At 38.6% G+C, this 16,695-nt stretch overlaps 1 protein-coding gene across 1 annotated transcript in view; it reads left to right on the forward strand.

Moving 5' to 3' along the window:
* Nucleotides 1-14,051: 14,051 nt before the first annotated feature.
* LOC134790681 (T-box protein H15) overlaps nucleotides 14,052-16,695 on the forward strand; it is a 109,297-nt gene continuing 106,653 nt past the window's right edge. Inside the window, exon 1 of the mRNA XM_063761579.1 lies at nucleotides 14,052-14,540. Coding sequence (XP_063617649.1) covers nucleotides 14,399-14,540 — 142 coding nt within the window. The 5' untranslated portion in view covers nucleotides 14,052-14,398. The remainder of the gene's footprint in view (nucleotides 14,541-16,695) is intronic.

The following is a 16,695-nucleotide window of genomic DNA, read 5'->3' on the forward strand; positions in this document are numbered from 1 at the left end:
CTTTCACCGGCTGCGCCCTGGTGACGACGGCACTACCGCCTTACACAAAAAATCAGCTAAACGGATTCGTACGCAATAATCTGTTGGGATTTATTCCGACCGCGTCGGCCACCCACGTGGTATACCCGTATTTCTTCCTGAACGAGCTAACTTCATTATTGTGGCGTGAGATACAATAGTTAAGCGCACGATTTATAAGGCCAACACGTTGACTTCTGTTTATAGCTGACGGGGGGGAGCGGAGGCGGGGATTATGCGTCTGCGCAGGGATTTATAGCCGTATTCGATAAAAGCTTAAATACTCTCAAGTGGGAATTATTCAATGGATGGCGATTGTGCTGCTGGGCATTGTGTGGCCGGCGCGGGAGGCGCTCAATGGGCCGTGGATGGACGCTTCGCGTGCCTCCGATAGCCACCTCGGTTCTGCTCTGTGCTCTCCCACCTCTTCCATTGAATCGGTGTTCTTAGGCTATACTTGCTTACAATCTTCCGACTACTTTTAATTCGCGTTTATTTAGAGTCTGTGCGGAAAGAGAAGAGTCGTGGAATGTATGGGGCCCGATACATTCCACAAATCTTCTCTTTCCGAACAGACTCTACCACATTGGTTAGTTTCATAGATGCTTCGACATTAGGTACACATGGTCTGACACGCACTTTATAGGCTTTTTTTAAATATTTTTTGACGTATCATTGCTAGTGTATATGTTTTTAATTTGTATTAATTACAAGAAAGCCGATAACTTTTATCTCGCTCGTCTGTAAAAAAAACAACTTTCAACAAATCAATTAGGTATCTAGTTAAACTTTCGCAAGTAATTTGATAAATCTCTCTCTCGCAAAATCTGAATCACTCGGTCCATTAGAAAGTGCTTAGGCTGGCAGTTTAAACAGGCTCAGTAACACGAGCCAGCTTAATGAGGGATTATCGCCCATTTCCCAGGTTTCACCTTACAAATCGCCCGACCACGCGCGCTCGATGGCCACGCGTTCGTCTACAATACCCTTACAGATTACCGGCGATTTTTCCTGCGTGTTTGGCTTTCACGATCCTTCTTCTGTTTGGTTGGTATATTGGGAATGTAAATATTTTTGCGTAAACGGCTATTGTGATCAAAATGTGGCCACGAAGATAATCTTCGAAGAGTATTACATCTTGAAACCTAAAGTAAATCTAACAAATGAACCACCACGCATAGTTATCCTAACCATGTTCCAATCATTTCTGCCCTCATTACCCTCACTAGGTACTTAGCTTGCCCTCAGCATAGCTCCTGATCACTAAGTACTCGTATGAAGTCTCTACGCTACAAAGTCGTCTAAACATTTTCTCTTGCATTTGTCATGCCGATACGCTAAAGACAGAATAAGTACCTACCTATGTGTTTTAATTAAAGAGTTTCTATACAAGCAATAGAATATTAGAGTTTTATTTTATACACGACTTATTTGTCGTAAATAGACATGATAGTACCAACATTTTATACAAAAAAAATACAAATACAAATGCATTTATTTCATTACTTTTTTTTTACATAAGTTCTTAGGTATAGTATAAGGGTTAGGTAGGTAATTAGTCCATCTTAGGTATATGGAGTAAGTAGGTAAGTATTTATCTAAACATTGTGTAACAAATTATGTAAGTAATGAAAAAGGTAACGTATTAGGTTATGTAACGTGGGTACTGAGAATATGTTTAGTTACATCTACATAAATAAGATTAACACAATATCAGATTTGCACAAATAGGTACTAATTGAATCGAAAAGTTTACTTCATAGAACGTTGTACCTATTGCTTTAACAAATTAGCTTTTTTGCCAAGCCCGTCCTCCCTCCGACGGTACATACGTTCAAACAACAAAGCTCCTTAATCTCAGATTACCTCTAAAAATAGGCGCCCCTACCTACACCCTAACTCCCTACACACGTAAATCACTTTCTTTTTAACCCTCTTGCTTATGTGGCCGTGGGTGTGGCTATCATGAGTGGCTTCCTCTACGTGTCTAATAGTAAGCATATAGTATAATTGACTGAGCGAGCGAGCGAAGCGCGAGTGAAGCGTGTTCGTTGCAGCTTGGGATAAAGTGCTTCAGTTTGTCTATACGGCCGTTCGCCTCTACCTACAAATCGCATTTCTCAATAGATTTTCGTGAAATTTTGTGAGCATGTTCGATAATTACCTAATACCTATATGGTTTCTTTTTATCGATACAGAATTTGGGAATTTTTTAAATTGGCGGAGCTACGGGGGTTCGCGGTTTCTAACAACTCTCAGACCTAGGTATGAGTATATATAGGTATGAGGTATGTATAGGTACCTGGGCATTTTCACTTAATTGAACACCTTTCACGGCCGGTTAGCAATCGTTACAAAACTGACAGTCAATGTCAAATCTCATACATTTTGTCAGGAATGTAACGGTTAGACGTTACTGAAACACGACTTAAGTCGCGATTAACTTGTACAAGTTAAATGAAAATGCCCACCTATGTGCAATAGTATTAAGCTTCTTTTAACCCTTAACCCAGTGTTTTTCAAACTGTGGGTCGCGACCCCCAGGGGGGTCGCGGCACTTGTCCAAGGGGGTCGCGAAGCTCAGCTTTGAAAGAAACTTATGGAAAGTAGATTTATTTTTATTTATCTTACAAATAATCCAATCCTTTAAAATGTAATGGTCGTTAACGTACATATCAATAAAACAAATAATTATTAGATAGGTAAACTGTATTTATTAACAGTTAACAGTTTAAACAGTTTTATAAAATTGTTGATGTATTGTTATTATTTTTGCTTGTATGTAAATTCAATGTTGACGTGTAAAAGTGCCCTTGTGGCCTATTTGCTGAATAAATGTTGAAGTAGGTTCCTTCTACATTGAGTGGTTTTGTCAATCCAAGGTAAAATGAGCCACCGAACAGTGGTACAGAATGAAAGCATGCAAGGAATGGAGAGGAAGCTGCGTGGACAAGAAACACGCGCTGATACAAAGAGAGGCACTATCAAAACTTGAAATGTTGATGGCCAATAATGACCTTATAAAGAGGCAGGAGATATTTGACAAGAAATATAGAATACACATAGGAGACAGAGACAACTGGAAGGTGGAAGTCGGACACCCGACGACCATCTGCTTCACAGATGGCTCAAGAAGAAGCTCGACGAAACTAGCAGGAGCGGGCATAGTGATCCCCAAACTGGGAGAGAAAGTATCAGTACCACTGGGTAGATTTGCTAGCGTGTTCCAAGCCGAGATATGTGCTATAACGCGCTGCGCAAGGATAATCAGGAAGAGTGTAAAACAAGAGGGTGCTGTCGTAATATACACAGACAGCCAGGCAGCATTAAAGGCATTAAAGAAAACATCAGTTACCTCCTCTCTCGTGAGAGAATGTGGAGAGGAGCTCAACTTGATAGGCAAGCACAGAAGTGTCACGGTGGCATGGGTACCAGGACACCAGGGAGTAACGGGAAACGAGAAAGCAGACGAGCTGGCGAGGATAGGGGCGGAGACGGAATACATAGGTCCGGAACCGGCTCTGCCTATGTCAGCGGATGTCACGAAGGGAGTCATAGAGAAGGTAAAAGAGATGGAAGCACAGAGAGAATGGGAAGAAGAGACTGGATGCAGACAGTCGAAGATGATGATCAAAGGTATAGACCACAGGAGAACCATGCAGGTATCTTCTGAAACTAGGTAAGAGCAGTCTGAGACTATTGACAGGTATCATTACAGGTCACAATACTCTCAACAGACACCTTAAGATAATGGAAATCAGTAGAGACGCCTCCTGCCCACATTGTGGTAAGGAGGAGACTAGCTTACACTTACTAGCAGAATGTACTATGTAGGCGGCACCGCGATTTAATACATTCGGTAGAGACACACGCTACAAGAAAACGAACTAAAGGACGTCGAACTCAAAGATGTCCTTCTGTTTTGCAGGAAAACAAGAAGACTTGAGGAGAATAGTGTGGGAATGCCGCCGGGACAGTAACCTGCAGCTCCAACTCCAGGGAACTGGGCTGAATGAACGTGACAAGCGATCGACAGCCCGCCTGCTTCCGGCCGGGCGTCCCTACACTACATCTACATCTACAAGGTAAAATGTATCTCCCAAGGCTTCTAAAATTTATCCACACCTCCTGGGATGGAGCAAACTCAGATTATTAGCATTTAGGACCAAATGAAATAACAAAAGGTATTAAAATGTTTCCAGCTTGCTGGGAATTAACTTAACTTTTAACTGAAGGAACTTTATCTTAATTTACTTAATAATATGTTAGTCGTTTATATACGGATTTTTGCTCCCGTGATAAAAAAAATACCATCCTATAAAAATAAATATATGTATGTAGAGTGCGTCCTAAAACGCATATGTAACTGAGTGAATGATAGAAAGGTGCGTTCCAAACACTGGTCTGTGGTTCCAAATTTGTTAGAGTCTGTGCGGAAAGAGAAGAGTCGTAGAATGTATGGGATCCCATACATTTCACGACTCTTCTCTTTCCGCACATATGCAGTCTGCAGACTCTTTTTACATAGATAGAAAAACGTAGAAAAGGGGTTTGGGGGGTCGCGAAAAAAATTTTGTGGTCATAAAGGGCCGTCACACCATAAAGTTTCAAAAACACTGCCTTAATCTATAGAATACCTACATGCAACTTGGTAAAAGATCTGGGGAAATCATATCAACTGTGATGTGAACCTTAATCTTATTTACCAAGTTTGCAACCTTTTTACTTAGTTAGGTCTCATTTGCTAAATTACCTCTTCCAATTATGTCCATGGAGGAAAATTTACTCAGCTAAATAATTAGTAACGTTTATTCGCATTGAATAAACATTAGAAACAAGAAGAAAAAAAGACAGAAAGGACACAAAAAGAGAGTAAGTATCAACGAGACAAATAAATAAAAGTCTAATTCTCGTAAAGCTAATAATTTCAATTTATCATGTATTTAAATTGTTGTTTAATTTGTGTTGGTAAAATAAGATAGATAGAGATTAAACTTGTGAACCACAGTTGTGCTACTGGACTAATAGTTGGGCAGTTTTACGGTAGGTACTTACAATAATTAACACTACCTATTTGCAATAGGTACACCGACTCAATATGCATCTACGAGGAACCTCATTATTTATTTTACGCACTTATTTTTTTGATGTATCTTTGAAGATCTACAAAGCGCCTCCACTTGCTTAGTTAATTTTTTTGCAATGCATCATACTTTACGACACGACACGCGACTCTACATCCACAAAGGCCTTTAGTAATTCATTCCGCTGTAAGTGAAATGAGAGAACAACGCAGTTGAGTTCAGGCGCCGACCGGGTTCATGTGCTGGGTGTTCAATGGTTCTTAAACTTTTCTCTACCGACTTGAGATTATTTCCATAAGAGCTGTAAGGTAGAACATAACTCACGGTGAGGTATGTACTTATTATTGTGCATGATCTTATGGTTGTTACGATTACGATGTGACATTATGATTACACGGACCACATCCACAAATTCCGCTTTATCAAAGACCGTTATCAACCATCAAGCCAGACATTATAGGCGCTATTTTTCTTGTTAACTACGCAGTCGCGAGCAGCACCACTCAAATTGCATCCAACATCTCGAACCATGAGCTCTAAAACTAAATTTTTGTTGATAGGTATTTGATAATTTTTGTTGGTATTAAATTTGGACACAATTGACATGAGCGGTCGCGTCAATGTGTAGCGACCTCGAGTTTTAAAATAAATACGTCCTATGTAAGTACGTGCTTTTTCCATGCTGTTGCATAGGTCCCACTGGTTGGAAACCACTGGTATAAACCTAAGATATGCCTTCGTCAACGGCCCACGAGTAGAGACGGTAGAGGTAGAGACGCGATTTCCATAACGTCCTACGAACCAGGGAGAACCGCTGGGAAAAAACCCGTGTGACGTTATCTGTCAGCAACAAATATTGAGAAACTTTTGCTTTGAAGGTATTAAGGAATGCATTAAATGCAGATCTTCGAAGACGTCATTTTACATTTAAGTAGTTAAGTCAATCACTTGTGTACTCTCTTTAGGTAACTGGCTGGCCTAGCCCATATATATGTATACGTAGCTGTCTATATGAGCCAGGCTTTCTAAATAATCTAAACATAATTTTACTGTAAAGAGAAAAAATAATGTGAGAAAAGAGAATGCACAGTTAATTTTGAAAAATGAACACCAGGCACGCTTCTTTAGATACTTCTACTGTGGGCGGTATTTTTATATGCTCGATTTACGTTTCCTATGGTACAGTCAAGTGTAAAAATATGTGTGTACAAATCATCTCAAAAATATGTCCCATAGCTCTTATGACAGCGAATTAAGAACTATGGGACATATTTTTGAGTAAGTTGCAACTATGTCTACAACCATTTTTATACACTTGACTATAGCAAGCCTAACTTTACAATCTTATACAAATACAAATACAAATTATTTATTGTTTGAATGTGAGTGGTTATAAATGGTGGTAGGGTTAGTATTTGGTTACATCACAATCAGCCAGAATTTGGCGTACAATACTCTGACTCTCAATATGCATGTCTTTGACATATCATCTGACGAAGACTGTACATACGTATACATTTACTACAGAATAAAAACCTATATATCCACAACCCTCAGGCCTCGACGAGCGCGCATTATTTGAGAACATATGAAAAATACTGCGTGCTTAAGGGGCAATAACTCTCCCCGTGAGACATTAAGAGGCATTATGAGGCACTCGGATGTTTTTCAATTTGGTGAAACGGTGTCTGCAGTTCGCTTTTATGACAGCTAGTACTCGAATGGTGGGGTACCTACGAGATTTGTTAATACTTCTTACATTTTGTAGAGTGCCACTTACATTTACAATAGGTAGGTAGTGCTTTTTGTTTCGAGTCGTCATTCATTTTGAATTATTTGTATCTACCTACTGAGATATTTGAATTGTAATGTGCTGTAGGGGATGATCAGTGATGATGATCACACAGGTAAAGATCCAAGACAGTACCTACCTAATTTCTGTACCAGAAAAATAAATTTGCCAATAAATAAATGAAAAATTTCCAATGGTTCAAAAGCAGCGCTCGATCACTTATACATAATAGGTATGTATCTGCTTTGAGATTTCTAAGTATCTTTCAGCACCTACATCAATTTTTGTGTTTGATTAAACACGAAAATGTATGTATGTGCTGAAACTGTGATATTAATTTACTTATTTTAATCAAGCAAATCAAGCGATGACCGAAATACCTGAGTAAGTAAGGTACTTTGTTAGGAAATTAAGACTTTTCTAAGAGGTGGTAATAATCACTAAAATACTCTCTTTGTTTGGGAATATGTTGTTCTATCTAGAATTGAATATTTTTACGATATCAAATAATTTCGAATAAGAGACTATGAGGTACCATAGTGGTGCGTATTGTCAATAAAAATTCGAGCAAAACCAATAGAAAGTCAAGAACGACATGACGTCGGAAGTCGTAACTCATTCTCAAGATCAACACCAACAACAGCTCGTAAAACCGCGACTAGCGGTCGGAGGCTCAGAGCCAGATCGTGGTACGGACGGGACGTTTATTCTATCCATTTACTTCCTTATCCTTTGAAAACCAGTATAAGTCTAAGTTTGTTACTCATGCAATCTTCTAGCCGACGAAGAGGCCTAGAGAAAGGTCATTCTACCTAAAGGACATCATTAAATAGTTTAAATACCTATTTTATTTTGAGTCAGTAAAGTAGGTACTGTAAGTAAAGTCACGTGAACCGGTATAAGTCTAAGTTTGTTACTCATGCAATCTTCTAGCCGACGAAGAGGCCTAGAGAAAGGTCATTCTACCTAAAGGACATCATTAAATACCTATTTTATTTTGAGTCAGTAAAGTAGGTACTTTAAGTAAAGACACGTGAACCAGTATAAGTCTAAGTTTGTTACTCATGCAATCTTCTAGCCGACGAAGAGGCCTAGAGAAAGGTCATTCTACCTAAAGGACATCATTAAATACCTATTTTATTTTGAGTCAGTAAAGTAGGTACTTTAAGTAAAGACACGTGAACCAGTATAAGTCTAAGTTTGTTACTCATGCAATCTTCTAGCCGACGAAGAGGCCTAGAGAAAGGTCATTCTACCTAAAGGACATCATTAAATACCTATTTTATTTTGAGTCAGTAAAGTAGGTACTTTAAGTAAAGACACGTGAACCAGTATAAGTCTAAGTTTGTTACTCATGCAATCTTCTAGCCGACGAAGAGGCCTAGAGAAAGGTCATTCTACCTAAAGGACATCATTAAATACCTATTTTATTTTGAGTCAGTAAAGTAGGTACTTTAAGTAAAGACACGTGAACCAGTATAAGTCTAAGTTTGTTACTCATGCAATCTTCTAGCCGACGAAGAGGCCTAGAGAAAGGTCATTCTACCTAAAGGACATCATTAAATACCTATTTTATTTTGAGTCAGTAAAGTAGGTACTTTAAGTAAAGACACGTGAACCAGTATAAGTCTATGTTTGTTACTCATGCAATCTTCTAGCCGACGAAGAGGCCTAGAGAAAGGTCATTCTACCTAAAGGACATCATTAAATACCTATTTTATTTTGAATCAGTAAAGTAGGTACTTTAAGTAAAGACACGTGAACCAGTATAAGTCTAAGTTTGTTACTCATGCAATCTTCTAGCCGACGAAGAGGCCTAGAGAAAGGTCATTCTACCTAAAGGACATCATTAAATACCTATTTTATTTTGAGTCAGTAAAGTAGGTACTTTAAGTAAAGACACGTGAACCAGTATAAGTCTAAGTTTGTTACTCATGCAATCTTCTAGCCGACGAAGAGGCCTAGAGAAAGGTCATCCTACCTAAAGGACATCATTAAATAAATAAATACCTATTTTATTTTGAGTCAGTAAAGTACTGTAAGTAAAGTCACGTGACTATTTTCATATTTTATTTAAGTTTCTATTAGCGTTTTCTATCAACGATTGTCATCTTGGTTGGCCCCCTGAGGTTTTTAGTAGGTATGTGGGCAGCTAGATGTTAATTGATATTATTTCGACACTGCGCTTTAAATACTCTAGTATTTCAGAAGTGTGAAAAAAATGTCTACATTCCTATAAATACATACCTTATCACATAAATCCAACAAAACCTATTATGTGACTATGTCGACGTCTCTTAAAAATGAAGACTTCAAAAACACGAACTCTAGCATAGGAGAGCACTTTTATACTGGTCACCATGTGACCAAGCGCTGGGTAAGTGCTGAGAATAAAAGCTCTACCCTATTGTTGCGTACACGCAGTTTGCGCAAAGAGCCCCCGCTGTAACCCATCCTATAAAAAAGTTGTACCATTCTATGAACTTCATACACAGTTACTCTCTTTCGGTTTTAAGTACGAGGGCGCCCATTTTTTCAATCTCAAAATTGAACGTCAAAACATCAATGAGGCTTTTGAATACCAAATATTTGTTCCGAGCGGAACACACATGGCGACCACACAGGACGTTTGTGCAACGTTAGAAAGCGGCAAAGTTATGACTTTTCGCCTAAAAAGTTAATGAAATCAAATCAGCTACACGTCGACCGTGAAATGGAGTGTTCAGCCGACGAGTGCGGATAATCAATGGGTTATGCATGTGTGACAATATTAACTTGTGACTTAGATGTAGATTGTACTTGCCTAAAGTTATTCAGTATAATTGCAAACATGGGGCAAAAATCACCTAAACGTAAGTTTTAAATGCAGGTCGACTGTGGGTAGGAACATCTTCTTCGTGTGACTGGTGAAAGTTCATCGGTATACCTAAGTGCTTCTGATCTGCCATTACTCTTAACAAAGGTAGTTACTTTTTCATTATCTTCTGTGGATATTAACATTATATAAATTAATTTTACATAATTCGATTTAAGTACATAATATATTAACCATGGTCCATGGCTGTGCTCCTTCGTTTCATTTTTGTATTATTATGGGTACCTAAGAGTTAGAACCCTTAAAAAAATTGGATATTTAGAACTTGTTTTTCGCTCGCTTAAATGCCTATTAGCAGTATTGTACTGTGGTACAGATGTAGGTATATAGTGCATAATTGTTTTCCATCGTATTTTCTCTGAAACGTTCGTATTTGTATGCTACTTCAGTCAACGTCAGTACTTTTTGTAGGTAACGAGACTGACTGATATAACAAGACACGTTCGTACGTTTCCGTGAAAATACGATGGAAAATAATTATGCACCACATCTGTATTGGTGTAACGGCTCGATTCGGGAAATGAATTAGAGATTCACTAGGTATGAAATAGTAAAGATATATGACGTTCACGGAAAAAGGTACCTTATGGCGGCTGGCGCCGCGATTCGGGAAATGAATTAGAGATTCACTAGATATGTAATAATAAAGTTATGTGACGTTCCACGGCAAAAGGTACCTTGTGGCGGCTGGCGCTTATGTCGCATAGCGCCGCAATAATATTGGAGCGACGTTAATAATAGCGTAAGCGCCAACCACCATAAGGTACATTTACCCCTGAGACGTCACATATCTTGACTATATCGTATCTAGTTAATCTCTAATTCATTTCCCGAATCGCGCCGTAAGCGTCCCGAACGACCGTCATAATCTGAAATCTCTAGGTATAGGTATCTTTACACTTTCAGGACCCTTACGTAGTTAGTAGATGACGCTTATGCATTTAGTGAGACAAAATGAACATGATGTGGGAATTGAAAAAAATATAGGTAGCTCCCCTCCCTATGATGCCTATGATTCAGTGTTACAATGTACTACATTTCTCACTCATTATTTTTTATTCCGAAACATATCACAGCACAGGTTCAGACCACAAAAATGCCATAAAGTGTCATAAAAAATATTGCCAACATCTCGCCGTTTGAATATTTGAATAAAGAATAAGTGAACATAAAAAGGCTGGCTGGTGAGGAGCAACAAATTGCGCGCATTATAAATGACAAATGTAAGCGCGCGCGCGGTGTCGGGTTGCGGCCACCCGCGCGCCCGGATTAGTTTCATCTTACTTTCCTGCTCCCTGCCCTTGTGTTCCTGTAATGCGCGAGCGCATGCACGTAAAAATCATCCAACCAGTGTAACCAGGGCCGTCTTAAACTATGCTGGGGCCCCTGGGCACATAAGAATTTGGGGCCCTTTTGGAAAGTAAAGAACGCTAATTAAACTAACATTTTCATCTTCTATTTATTATGGGTAATCAAATATACTGTTACTGTCTGTCCTTCGGGGCCCTGAGGATGGGGGCCCTGGGCACGGGCCCCGTGTGTCTTTATGGTAAAGACGGTACTGAGTGTATTGATTCAAGCCTCCGATTCACTTGTACTCGGTAACCGATTTGAATGATCCCTTGCTCCCTGCGCCGACGCACCGAAATAGCGCCCTCTGCCCTTCACGTCTGCAGCTTGGTTGGGACTGCCAACGATACTGTATAAATAATTTAATTTTGGAAAACGTAGTTCCTAAAAAAGTAGGTACAGCTTGTTTGAGCTGGTGCTGCATGTCCGGTCTGGCCTAGTGGGTAGTGACCCTGCCTGCGAAGCCGATGGTCCTGGGTTCGATATTTGTTCCTGAGTCATGACTGTTGTCTATGTATATAAGTATGTATTTATCTATATAAGTATGTTTATATCGTCGCCTAGTAGGTAGTAGGTACCCATAGTACAAGCTATGCTTAGTTTGGGGCTAGGTCCATCTGTGTAAGATGTCCCCAATGACCCAATATTTATTTATTTATTTAATTAACAAATTAGTACAACCCTGTTTTGACATTGAACAAGTTTATAGTTTATTACGTAAGTATCAAATATTTAATCCGTTCCTCCGATGGTCCCAATCCGGTAGATCCGGTGTACGTAGGTAGGTAGGTACACATTATGAATGAGCTGCATGGACACCTTAAATCATATAGGTATAAATAACTGCTTTCTTGTCTGTATAGCGTGACTTTTCCTGTATCTAAGTAGCTACCTCTATTCGTTGTACAACCTACTGTACAACTTATGGTTATAATATGTTATGTGACACTAATAAACCGGATGTTATACAAAACTTTACGAAAGTATTATAATGAGGAAATTGTGTACGGGCCCATATTTAGAGGTGAGGTCAAACTCACGACATTTAAGCGCACAAGAAATGGTATAGTGTACTTCTTCTTCTTCCTCGCGTTATCCTGGCATTTATGCCACGGCTCATGGGAGCCTGGGGTCCGCTTGACAACTAATCCCAATAAGTGACGTAGGCACTAGTTTTTACGAAAGCGACTGCCATCTGACCTTCCAACCCAGAGGGAAAACTAGGCCTTATTGGGATTAGTCCGGTTTCCTCACGATGTTTTTCTTCACCGAAAAGCAACTGGTAAATATCAAATGATATTTCGTACATAAGTTCCGAAAAACTCATTGGTACGAGCCGGGGTTTGAACCCGCGACCTCCGGAATGAAAGTCGCACGCTCTTACCGCTAGGCCACCAGCGCTCAGCAAGCAAAATGGTAGTGTTAAGTAAATTTATTAGATACCTACCTATAATAGTTATTTGTTTTACAAGGGAGCAAAGTTGTTGTTTAACTGCTCGTGCTAATTTTGATACCTACCCGAGCAAGCGAAAGATTCCAAAATTCGAAAAATGGAATCTTGAGCGTTGCGAGGGTTTCAAAGCACGAGGGTTAAACAAAATTTTCCCCCGAGTGAAACACAAAATTTTTCACCACACCAAACAAAATCAAGCCAAATCAAATTCAAATGAATGTTATTAAATATTTATCATCCAAAATCATCATTTCAAAGTCAATTCTACCAGCAAACATAAGAAAACAACTCAAAATTTGCATTTGATTTCTTTGCCTCACATGTGAATAAAATGCAACTTTGCTATCAGTTTTTGAAGTGCAAAGTAAGCCTTTCCGAGCTGGTGTGGTGAAAATATACTTATTCTTTTTCAATTTAAGAGTTATCTTCTTGTAGTTGTAGTGTTTTATATTTCTCCCTCTCGTGTGCCATATCCTTGACCTGTACCTTTACTCTGTATCTTTAGGTACCAATGTATTTAAATAAAAGCAAACAAAATCTACCCTCAAATGGCTCCTTAAGCCAATTGAGAGTGCCAAATAGCAGCTTTCTAGCACCAACGATCACAGAGCAAAGCCTCGGACAGACAGACAGACATGGCGAAACTATAAGGGTTTCTAGGTGACTACGAAACCCTAAAAAGATAACACCCACCAAAAACAGTAGATAATAGTTATTTTCATCTCGTGGACTTTTGAGTCCCTTACTACGCTCAAGATTCTAAATTAGATTATATAATATTTCGCTTGCACGGGACTCAAAATAAGCACTCGAAGAAATGTCAAACTTTGATCTCTTGTTGTACAAATTAAATTAACAATTGCAATTCATCACTATCTTTTATGTTTAAATTTTTCGCCAAACACAATCGCATCGCGTGGTTTTACGAATTTTTATCACGTTTTCTTGTGCCATTCTCCGGTTTTCTAATAAAAAACCGTTCGGAATTTCCCGCCATTACACTTCAACCCTCGCGCCAGTCGCGTTGCACTTCGCTTGCGGTACGGTGCATTCATGCCTTACCCCGCCTCGTTCGCACTCGCCTCTATGTCGCAAACAGCGCTCTACCTCTCTCGCTCCCGCGTAGTCATCTGTTTTATGGGCGTCGCACTCATTGCCATGCGCGCGCGTTTTTACTTCAACCAAGCGGTGTTATCAAATTTTCTTTCGACATTTTTCAAGCCATTGCAATGCTCATTAGGTGTTTTGTATTGTTTGACATGTTGGTAAGTAAAAGGTAGGTATTCTTAATTAAACTGATTATGAAAACGAATTGTAAAACTTCAGCTACAAAATTGCTCAAAATTACAATTTAGTTATAATGGAAATGTTTTGACGAAATTTCTATTAACATGCAGTTCAACAACGTTACATTAATTTGAAAATTTTAATAATAATCGTTGCATACAAAAGTATTATTTTTTTAACGTGTGCGAAGGAGAGGCAGGTAGGTGGGGGGAGAGGCGACAGCGGGTAGCGCGTGTATTCGCCGGGGGAAGGCCCCGCCTGCGCGCCCCGCCCGCCGCCGCGCCGCGCGGCTCAGTTCGCGCTCGTCGCCACGCTACCCGTTCGTAACGGCTTTGCACCGCTTCTTTCAAAACATACGCGAAAAAAATGTGTTCCTTATTTAAAAAATAGTGCGTAGCGGACGTTAATTGTTTCGAATTAAAAGCAAAAATGTTGACGTGATTTAATTTGAAATTAGAATCTTATTGGACTTTTCTTCAGTGGACAATGATTTTAAAACGGAGACAGTCGAGTGAAATGACGGTTTGCATTGAGTGTTGATGGATGTGGAGACGGAGGGCTGGTCGCGGGCCAGGATGGTCGCGGAGGAGAGCAAGGCCCGCGCCACGGACTTCAGCATCGCGGCCATCATGGCCCGCGGGCAACCGCGCAGCCCCGTCGCCGTTTCGCCGACGCGCACTGGTAAATTAATTATTACATATTTTCATATAGGTAATGTAAAATTCGAAAATACGAGTTATTTTGCCTATGTCATCTCATGCGTCTAGATACCTTAACGAGGTAGGTATACAATTTATACCAAGCACAAAATGAGCGTTGCGCGCGGCACCGATGCCGCCGGCAAAGCAAACGTAGGAAAGAAATTAGTGAAATACCTACCTACCTATATTTGAAGTCTATTTTCACAATAGATAATTCTTTACGCATGTCCTACCTTACATAAAATATTTGGCTTAATTTTGAAATCAATTAGGTAGGTGCGTAAGTTGCGTAACCTAGGTAGCGAATGTAGCAATTTTTTTAAAATATTATATGTATGTAAGTATAGATATTGTACACAGGTAAGTAGGTGTGAACCTCCATTTATTTACATTGCGTGGTTGTGATTGATTTTTACAGTTACCTATTCTCATTTTATGAAAGTAGGGTAAACAAGTACAAGGTGGGTACACTACTGTTCTTTGCTGCGATATCTTTGCTTGGATACAGTTCTGTTACGGTAGAGTCGGTTTTTATAAGCTGTAACTACATAAGTACATACCGACCTATATACCTCCTGTGTATTTATTGTGCTAGTTATGAATAGGTGTAGTTTGTTATTACCAGTGATCGTTCATTTTCCAGCAATTTTGGTGCAGCATAGTAAAAATAAAGGATTTTCTTCAATTTTTTTCTAGGGAGAGGATTGGTTAAGGTTAATATTACTGTTATTAACCCTAATTATCTATTCCACCTAGAGTAGGGCATACAGATGCTTTTAACCAACAATGCTGCACCAAAATTGCTGGAAAATTAACGATCACTGGTTATTACTTATTATATTACCTACCTACTGAATATTATAAATTACCTATAACATTAGGTACGGATAGGGTTGCCAACTTTTTTTTGGTGGAATATAGTATTTTCCAGAATAAGGAATAAAAATATAGCACATTCCAAAAAAATATGGTACTTTCAGATAAAATACTAAACATGAGTGTAATATATGTTTAATCGGAAATATAGTATTTTAGCGTACTATATATTTTTCTAAAAGTATATAGTACAGACAGCCAAAATATAGTACAATACTTTATAATATAGTACGGTTGGCAACCCTAGGTACGGATGATGATGTTACATTAAAATTTCATTGATGTAAACATTTGTTTACCTACTTGGTTTGTAGAGAGTTCGTTGTTATTTGGATATAGATACCTGTATAAAAATTCTAAAGGCAATAGGTACCTATACAATTTATACATTATTTGCTTGTTAAAAGCGCCATTAGCGACCAGTACCTACCTAAACTCATCACCTAGGAAGGTAACATCTATCTGGACTCATCATCATCTCGTCATGGGACCCAAATTATATAATTCACTACCTAAGGTATAGTTGATTCCGCCAGTGACCAAATATTTGCACGTAATTAAAAAAAACTGCTCCTAGAAAAAGCTTACTACACTATGGATGAATTCCTCACAGGGAACAACCAACATCCGTAAACTAAATTGTAATCTGACAAATAGATAACTTAATAAAAATTTTAATATGACATATATTATTTTAATAGTTTAATTTGTCTGAATGTATACAGGTATATGACTTTTCTAGATTAAAGTACTTACTTAAATTATTACAATTAAATGAAATTTACCGCACTATGTAAATACTGATGAACTGTATATCTAACAGTTGACATGTAAAGTATTACTTTTTACCAATAAACGCTATCTATCTATCTATCTATAACATAACTAAATAGTTACCTAGGTAGGTATGTCCTCCAGTGCTAGTTCAGTAGCTATAATAATTAAAAGAGTAGGTATTAGGTATAGTTATTAATTCATTTACCTTAACCCGTGGCAGGTAAGTGGTTTTCTAATGTAGATATAAAAAAACTTGTACTAAAAATACTCGTTTAATGCTTTATTAATTCTAATACCTGTTAATATATAATATTATATCCTCGAAGGATACATTACGGTTGATTTACAACCAATTAAACCTTATTAATCGGAAGTGGATTTGCAAAAAAAATCTACATTACAACCGGATGTTAATGATATACCTACCTACCTATTTATTAAGGATTTATGATACGTATGTACCTAGAAAATCTATGCGTGTT

This window comes from Cydia splendana, chromosome 5 (genome assembly GCF_910591565.1).
Source record: "Cydia splendana chromosome 5, ilCydSple1.2, whole genome shotgun sequence".
Taxonomy (NCBI): domain Eukaryota; kingdom Metazoa; phylum Arthropoda; class Insecta; order Lepidoptera; family Tortricidae; genus Cydia; species Cydia splendana.